Source organism: Hyaena hyaena, unplaced genomic scaffold (assembly GCF_003009895.1).
Source record: "Hyaena hyaena isolate Hyena2069 unplaced genomic scaffold, ASM300989v1 scaffold_40, whole genome shotgun sequence".
Taxonomy (NCBI): Eukaryota; Metazoa; Chordata; class Mammalia; order Carnivora; family Hyaenidae; genus Hyaena; species Hyaena hyaena.
In genome coordinates, this window is record NW_024080672.1 from 3661273 (window position 1) to 3670915 (window position 9643).

The window sequence follows — 9643 nt, forward strand, 5'->3', positions numbered from 1 at the left end:
CCCATGAGGTTCAGAGATATGGTGGAATTATTGGGGAAGAAAAGTTGAGCTAATAGGTTATACCTAGAACCCTGGAACAGGGTAGAGGGGCCAGGTCACCAGTGAAAAAAAGCATAACTTAGAATGAAACTCGTGCAGTACAAAACCAAGTGTACAGATCAAGAGAGTAAAAGACAAATCCCTGATGACCACGTTTTGAGCATTCAGTCCCGGCCATGAATCAACAGATCTCCTGTTTTACTTAAGCCATTTTGAATAGGGTTTCTGTCACTCATAAGCAAAAGAACCTTGACTAACACATCCCTACGCATCTTTCAAAATCCAGTTTAATTGTCACCTCTTCTGTTTGGCCTTTGCTGAGGATCCCATCCTGAAAGAAATAAGCAATTTGCACTCTCCTTGTGCTATTTGTCTTTACAGCCACTTCTCTAATTGTACATTTCTTTCAGTATTTTACTTGTTGCCAGGCTTTCAGATTTAGGGGAGGGTCAATGTCTTATCCATCACTGAATTTCCAATACTTGCCCAATGCCTCAGACATAGTAGTCACTCAATAGAGGAGTGTTGAATTGAAGTGAATTTGATTCTAACTAGTCTTTCATCGAATACTACCCTTCAATGATTTCCCATGACACTTAGAATAAAGTCTAATAATCTTCCATGGGCCTACCTGATCTGCCTGCCTCTCCCATCTCAGCTCTGTCTACAGTGGCTCCTTGCTTTTCCTGGAGCACATCGAGCCTGTCCCCACCTCAGAGTCTTTGCATTTGCTATCCCTCCTTCCAGGAAAGCTCTTCTCTAAGATAACTGCAGCTATCTCTCCACTACCTCATTCACTCTACTACATCTACTACCCTTGGCACTCTGCCCAATTGTGTCCTTATCAGAGAGCCTTTCTCTGACAATCTTATCCAGAATAGCACCTCCACCACACTGCAACCCTCACCTGCTTTATCTGTTTTTCATGACACTCATCAACGCCCGATGCATAGTGCATGTGTATTTCTTCATTTATCACTGTCTTCACCTCTACAAGGCACGAAGGCAGGGAATTGTTTCGTTTTGTTCACAGTTGTGTTCCTAGCACTGAGGGGTTCTTATGTTCTCAAAATATTGGCTGCTACACATTTTTAAAATAACCTTAAATTTAATTGGATGGGGAAAAAAAGCAAACCCTAATATTGAAGCCAACATAGGCAAGTGAACTTAACTATATGTTAAATTGTTTTTTTTATAGTTTATTTATTTTTGAGACAGAGAGAGACAAAGCACAAACAGGGGAAGGGCAGAGAGAGAGAAGAGACACAGAATCTGAAACAGGCTCCAGGCTCTGAGCTGTCAGCACAGAACCCGATCTGGGGCTCGAACCCACGAACCGCGAGATCATGACCTGAGCCGAAGTCGAACACTTAACCAACTGAGCCACCCAAGTGCCCCTAACTATATGTTAGATCACAGTATAGCGGCACCCGGGTGGCTCAGTCGGTTAAACATCCGACTTCAGCTCAGGTCATGATCTCACTGCTAGTGAATCCAAGCCCTGCATTAGCCTCTGTGCTGACTGCTCAGAGCTTGGAGCCTGCTTCAGATTCTGTCTCAGTTTCTCTGCCCCTCTCCTGCTCGTGCTCTCTCTGTCTCTCTCTCTCTCAAATATAAAATAAAACATTAATTTTTTTAAACTGTAAAATAATCAGCCTAGGGAAAAAATAGAATTAATTATTAGAACTTTGAAACATGGTATTTTTAAACCTGTAGTGAAATATAGTCTAAGGATAAAAGTAATTGTAGCAAAAAATACTGAAAGTAACTTGGAAGTTTCTTTGTTGGTAGCGGTACTGATGTCATAATCTAAGATCATTTTGCACATATTGTTAGGATCCAGCAAAGGAATAAATACACTAATGCTGCTGGGAAACATGATCCACAATGTGGGAAAAGGGGTATATAAACACAGAATGGGGGGGGAGCTCCTAGATGGCTCAGTGGGTTAAGCGTCTGACTTTGGCTCAGATCATGATCTCATGGTTTGTGAGTTTGAGCTCTATGCTGACAGCTCAGAGCCTGGAGCCTGCTTTCGATTCTGTGTCTCCCTTTGTCTCTGTTCCTCCCTCTCTCACACTCTGTCTCTCTCTCTCAAAAAATAAACATTAAGAAGAAAAAAACTTTTTTAAAAAGCACAGAATGGGGAAAGGAAAAAAGAACCTTGTAATGTTGAATTAGAACTCTGGGTATCAGGGGCACCTGGATGGCTCAGTCGGTTAAGCGTCTGACTTCGGCTCAGGTCATGATCTCATGGTTCGTGGGTTTGGGCCTCGGGCCGGCCTGTGCTGACAGCTAGCTCAGAGCCTGGAGCCTGTCTTCGGATTCTGTGTCTCCCTCTCTCTCTAACCTTCCCATGCTCATGCTGTCTCTATCTTTCTCTCAAAAAATAAATAAATAAATAGATAAATAAAACATTAAAAAAATTAAAAAAAAAAAAAGAACTACGGGTATCAGTGTGAAGTAAGTCTGTTTCCTGGTTCTGCTTACAGAGAAAAATCTAAAAGAAATGGAATGCCAGGAGAAATGAGCACTCTTAGTGCTCAGATCTTGAGAGAAGAAGAAAGGGGAAGATATTCTCTGTAGAAGAATGCTAGATGATATCTATAGAAAGATAGATCCAAAAAAAAAAAAAAAAAAAGGAAATCACCATTTACAACCGCCAGTGGAATAACGGATTCAGGCAGGAATCATCCATGAATGCTAAAACTACTGAGTGACAGATTTGGAGGGAACAGATTTTCACATGGTCTCATGCTCTTTATTAATTTCAAAGAAAAAGTGCACCTTTCCAATGGCGGGATCTGGCAGAGAGCACTGGACCAAGTGACCAAGTGTAGCATCGCCAATAATGAGACAAACAGATATTACATGCCTCCTGATGTGATACGACAGAAGGCACACAAATTACCTATGTAATGTGCTTGCTAACATGTTTTCGCTGAATCTAAGCATTGAGGAAAGACTCAGACAAATTCAGAAATGGGACATGCCACAGGGCACATGGCCTCGACCCTTCAAAATAATCATCATGAATGACAACCACAACAGTATGCCAGGGGATTGAGACCTAACAACCCATTGTGCTATACAAAACTTCACTGAGCCCTGGATTTATTAAAAACAGGTTCTAGAGAACATTTGGGGGATAATTCGAGAATTCTGAACATGGACTGAATTAATGTTAATATATGTGTATGTGTATGTACATACTGAGTGCATAAATCACGGTACTTCAGTCCTGATGATATTGGAAGCACACAAGAAAACATGACTTCAACTTACCTCCCCGGTGACATAAAAGGCATTGTTTTTATATTCAGGGAACAACAGGAAAAAGTGAATTAGTGCACTGCAAAAAGAAGAACAACAATAAAAAACAAAATCACATGGAATCAGAAGAGCTTAAAGCTGAGCTGCCAGATCTAACACTTTGACAATAAGTTTCACATTTGAAGGAAGAGGCCATTAGGCTGTGAGCTCCTACAGGCATTATTCTCAAAGTGTCACATGTGTAACGTTCCACACTGTGGATGCTTAGAAAATAATTGTGGGCTTACTTTAGGATACTAAGAAGTTGAGACAAGTGGACATCGGCATGCTGGGCAGGTTTCCAAATCTCTGGGTTACCAACCCAGATCATCTAGCTGTTGAGGGGACCCGTGACCAAAGTGATACAAGCTTTCACCTATTATTACAGCAATTCTTTAAAAAAATTTTTTAATGTTTATTTATTGAATGCTTTAATATTTATTTATTTTTCATGTGTATATATTTATTTTTAAATATTTATTTATGAGACAGAGTGAGTGAGAGAGAGAGTGAGCAAGCATGAGCAGGGGAGGGGCAGAGAGAAAAGGAGACACAGAATCTATAGAAAGCTCCAGGCTCTGGGCTGACATCGGGGATTGAACTCACGAGCTGTGAGATCATGACCTGAGCTGAATTCGCTGCTTCACCGACTGAGCCACCCAGGCACCCCTACAACAATTCTTGGAGGTAGTTCCGCAAGTTTTATGACCCCCATTAACCTGCGTTTCTGGTGAAGTAATGAGAATGTTATTTGCTTACCAACATCTTCCTGTGGGGAACCCTGAACATTTCTAACGAGGGTTCCAACATTTAAGCATTTTAATAACAAAAGAACAAAAATGACTGGAAAATGGCCATAATCTAAAAGAAAATCACCAAATGGACAGATACGGAAGTCACAGCACGGTGGCATCTAGGCTCAAAAAAATCACACTTAGTAAAGAATGCCAAGAGCCACTTCAGTGAGTTCTACTGAAATAGATTTAAACAGACTCAAGAAATTGTTTCATAATACGCAAAAAAAGGGGAGATTATTGAATGATTCTTTACTTGACCAAATCTTTCGAAAAGGAAACAAAACTTGTGAAATTTAGAAGCTCTATCAGTGTTTTGACCCAGATTGCACTGTCTGAGAAGTTAGGCAGAGCTTTGTTCCAGCTTCCTGCTGACGGACTAAAAGCCATGAACCATCCACTGAAGATGAAAGGCAAAGAAGGAGGCCCTGCAAAGCCAGGAGGAGGAGAAAGTTCAAGGGTTACAGAAGTTCAAGGGTTACAGAGAGGCAAAACTGGGTCATTTCGATCACCGTGATCCTGGCTGCATTTAATTTTCAAAGGCGCCATAAAAATCCACCATGAAAGACCACTGTAGAGTTTTGGTGTATTTCTGTATTTATTATTTATAGTAAGTAAAGTCTCTGTAGCAACTAAATTTGGGAAGCTGCACTATATAACGTCCATATTTGTGCTGGCAATAAGCTGGCTTTAGCGTAGAGATAAAAATAGGAGTTTATTTTCCACCCTTCCCTTGCCAACCTTCAGGCTAAAAACGACTTCTCTTTCTCTCTTCCTGCTAGTTGAAATGGCAATAGACAACTTAACATAGTAAATCTCAATTAAGCCTCATGCTTTAGCTTAAAGCTTCCTTCCGTGGAGAATCTGTTAAAGTTGTTAGGGTTGCCAGATTTAGCAAATAAAAATGCAGGACGTCCAATTAAACTTGAATTTCAGATAAACAACAAAGGATGTGTTAGTGTAACTATGACCCAAATATTACATGGGACATACTTAGATTTATAAAAAATATTCATTATTTATCTGCAATTAAAATTTAACTAGGCCTTCTGTATTTCATCTGGCAATCTTAATTCAAGGAGCTAGACTCCCAGGTTACTTCTAGCTTGAAGATGCCAGGATTCTTTAGCTAAAGTTTCCAAGGCAAGGCACCACTTGAGGAAGTTATAGTTTGGGGTGTTTTTTTGTAATTTTTTAATGTTTTATTTATTTTTGACAGGGATAGACAGAGTACTAGTGGGGAAGGGGCAGAGAGAGAGGAAGACAGAATCTGAAGCAGGCTTCAGGCTCTAAGCTGTCAGCACAGAGCCCAATGCAGGGCCTGAACTTGTGAACTGTGAGATCATGATGTGAGTCGAAGTTGGACACTTAACCAAATGAGCCACCCAGGTGCCCCAGAAGTTATAGTTTTAATATCACAAGATCAGAACAAAATTTTGGCTAATCCAAGCCTTTGGTGGGTCTTTTTTTTTTAACCTTTATTTATTTTTGAGAGACAGATCATGAGCGAGCGAGTGAGAGAGAGAGAGAGAGAGAAACACAGCATCTGAAGCAGGCTCCAGAATTTGAGCTGTCAGAAGACAGCCGAACATGGGCTCGAACCCACAAACCATGAGATCATGACCTGAGCCAATGTCGGACACATCGATTGAGCCACCCAGGCACCCCAGTAGGTCTTTCTTAAATGGGAGTGAAGAATGAAAGAGAGCAAATTTAGCAAGCTAGATTTACATATGCCATTTGCTTGTTTAACTGTGTCTTAGTCAACTATGTATAATTCTTACTCCATGGTGAGGGTTTGCTCAAAAATATAATCTAGAATCATGCCTACATAAAATTTCAAATTTAGAAGCAGAATTGCCAAAATATATAAAGCAATATAGACATGTGTGTGCATTCCACACATTTATTTAGTCACAAGAGCTAGATGTCCCAGGAAGCAGGTCTCTGCCAGATGATTCCATTCAGCAACCTTGCTAGCTTTATGCCAGGGGCCTTCGCTAATAACTAGAATTTTCGTCAAAGGCCACCTGGTGGTGAAAGTTACACTAAAGGACGACAAGAAATCCAGCTTGCAAGGCAGAATGACTAGGAAGAAATTACTCCTCAGACATATTTTGTAAAAACGAAAGCTGGCAGGTTTGGGGCACTGCAGGTAGATGGAAATGGTCATGCACTAGAGAATTCAGAGAGGTCTAATGGAGTCAGAGGCATAATAAACACAAGACGTTCAAAAAAATCGAAGTTAAAATAACCTAAGCAAAAGTTCCATGCCAACTAAGGCCAGAAAAGGGGGAGCTTTAGTCACTAACGGTTGGACTGACGTAAAGCACAGTGACAAGAAGCTTGGCAGTTTTGTTCTGTGGCGGCCCACGGGTAGCCATCCTCCACATTCATTCCATCCCCGCTGTGGCCGGGCCACCATCTGTTCCATCCCGTGCCAGCAGTGTAGTGTTCTGATTTAATATGTGATACCTGTTTCATCCTCACCTTGTTATGAAGCATTTCTTAGCAATTGATATTATTTCCCATACAGAGCAGCAGGTAGAGTAGAATGATAGTATCATTTCCATCCGGCTACTCAGTGACTAACTTCAGGCACGCTATTAGATGGGTAAGCACCAGACCAGGACTGTGGGGGCTTGCTGACCACTCTATTATCAGCACCAGGAACAGTGCCTGGCACATAGCAGAAAATCGAGAAACAGTAGTAGAAAGAGAATGGCACCAGATGGGACGCTCCAAACTAAAGTTAGTAAATTTATTAGTCTTTAGTATATTTGTTTTTCCCCCTAAATCAGACGGGCATTGTGGCTCAAAAGCATGTTCCAATTACAAAAAAAGTCAAATGTTTGAACGTCTTGTTAGTAAAAAGCCTTTGTTTCCAAACACACAAAAAAGCAGCCCAAGTATGAATGTCAAATGCCTTGTCAGGAGTCTACTCCTTACAGCCATGGACTGTCATTCATAGTCAAAAGTAATGGGATTTTCAGTGAAAAAAAAAAAGATGGTTTTCAAAAGGAAAAAAAGAAGGTCTACTCTTTAAACCTGTAGTAACCCGTTGATGGCTTTCAAAGCAACTTTCTTATTCCAAACACCCATTTGTAGAGCTGGAGAGAAGAATGTAGTCACAAAGGGAAACAAATAGTGTAAACTATAAAGGAAACAGCTGAAATCAGTTTTCTGCACTACCCTTGATTAGCTATTTTCCAGTTCTAAGAGCCTGAAGCAAAAAGAACTAAAACAACTATAAACAATGGATGCTTTGAAATAGGTTCTCTTTCACATGTCATGCAAGAGGAGATGTACCACATGTCAGCAGTATATAGCCACACGGAGGGCCAACTGGAAGCTGTAGCCATCTTTGGGGGAGGGGAAGAAGAGACAGGAAAAGAATGGCCCAGTTGCATGCTCTCGCTTAGAGAGGATGGATGCATTTCTTTACCACAGAACCTCCGCCCTGTGGGTGTTGGCTAGTTAGACAACTGAGCTTGTTTGGATTTAAACCAAAAGAGGGTCAGAGGGGGCAGGGACGAAAAAGGGGAGAAGTAAGTGGCCGATCTGAAAAATGAGAGCACACAGTCACTGCTCGTGGCGCTTGAGTAAACTTGTAAGGACAGTCATCATGATTATGTGTATTAGGGAAAGAGGAGGCGCCTGAACTAGGTGCAGAGGAGGGGGAGTCCGGTGGAAATCTGGCTAATCTGTTCCCAGGACCCAATGTACCTGGAAGCAGAAGTATAGGGTCCTAGCCATGCCCCCGGAAACGGAAAGGAAGTGTCAAAATAATGGGACAAATGACAAATGAATGTGTAGAAAACAACAGCCATATTGTTTGCTGGGTCCGAAGAGAAGACAGGAAGAAATATCTCAGGAAGAAAGACCAGAAGTTACTCTTTGCTCCATTCCCCAGCCATCTGCCTCAGGGAGAAAGAATAACATGGAAAAGTTTTGTCAGAGATCAAAAAACTCTGACTTGTATTAGATTTACTTTCACTTTAGTGATTGGTTGGGTTTGCTCACCAAGTACTCAGCAAAATGAGTGTTTGGTGCCATTAGGAAATAGGGGAGCTGGTTATCTCATTCTGGCCTCTAAGGTTCTTTGAGTCGATTATTATAGTGCATGAGGGGGTGCCCTAGTGATCTGAAAGAATTCAGGACTTGACCTCTCATAACAATTTACAGACTGGAAAAATGTGACCAAATAAGAATGGTCACTTTAAAAAAAAAAAAAAAGAGTACTAAAAATAGCTATATAAAATATGAGTAGAAAAAAGAAGAAATTCTACATACACTGTTTGACCAGGCTTACAATTTTACATTTTACTTCCATTTTTTCTTTTTTTTTCTTTTCAAGTAAAAGAATAATTATGGAAGATGAAGGAAAAACTAAGAGACTAGCCTATGAGCTAAGCTCTCAGCCTGGGGAGTCATGAAGGAGAAGCAAAGGAGAGGAAAATTGCATCTGAAGGCCCCAGAAAGAGGAATCCTGAGAAAGAAAGGGAACAAGCAAGAAGATGTTGTTTCTGGGCACATGCAAAGTTAAAATACAATGTTGGAAAGCAGGCAACATCCTCTCAGGCACCTGGTGGAAAGGTCTGAAAATAATGTATGGTTGAATAATTCTTCTCTGTTTCTGTTGTTTCTTAAAGGGTATTTTTATGAAATTACAATCATGGATTTCAGCCCTCCTAGTTATTTTCTCTGCTGGCTATTTTTTTGTTGTTGTTCATTTATTTATTTAAATTCAAGTATAGTGTAGTGTTGGTTTCAGGAATAGAATTCAGCAATTCTTCACTTACAGATAACACCCAGTGCTCATCCAAATAAGTCTGCTGGCCATTTCCACAATTATCAGTGATAAGGTAACAAAGCAAAAAGCAGACTGTGTGCTCGTGCACACGCACAGGTGTGTGTGTATGTGTGTGTGCACGCGTGTGTGTGAACTCCTCACGTAGAAGTATTCTTTTTTTTTTTTTTTACAAATAGTTTATTGTCAAGTTGGTTTCCATATAACACCCACTGCTCATCCCCACAAGAGCCCTCCTCCATGCCCATCTTCCCCCTCCCCCCCAGACCCATCAGTCCTCAGTTTGTTCTCAGTATTCAAGAGTCTTTCATGGTTTTCCTCTCTCTCTTTCCCCCACTCTTCCCCCCCTTCTTCTACCCCTTGGTCCTCTGTTAAGTTCCTCCTAGTCCTCCTATACGTGCAAACATATGCTATCTGTCCTCTGCCTGACTTATTTCGCTCAGCATAACACCCTCAAGGTCCATCCATGTTGCTACACATGGCCAGATTTCATTCTTTCTCATTGCCATGTAATATTCCATGGTATAGATAAACCACATCTTCTTGATCCATTCATCCGTTGATGGACACTTAGGCTCTTTCCATGTTTTGGCTATTGTTGAGAGTGCTGCTATGAACATTGGGGTACATGTGCTCCTATGCATCAGCACTCCTGTATTCCTTGGGTAAATTCCTAGCAGTGCTATTG

At 41.0% G+C, this 9643-nt stretch overlaps 1 protein-coding gene across 1 annotated transcript in view; it reads right to left on the reverse strand.

Moving 5' to 3' along the window:
* Nucleotides 1-9643, reverse strand: part of CPVL (carboxypeptidase vitellogenic like) — a 112575-nt gene that overhangs the window by 78488 nt on the left and 24444 nt on the right. The window contains exon 6 of the mRNA XM_039229883.1: nt 3325-3391. Within this exon, the coding sequence (XP_039085814.1) occupies nt 3325-3391 (67 nt within the window). The remainder of the gene's footprint in view (nt 1-3324; nt 3392-9643) is intronic.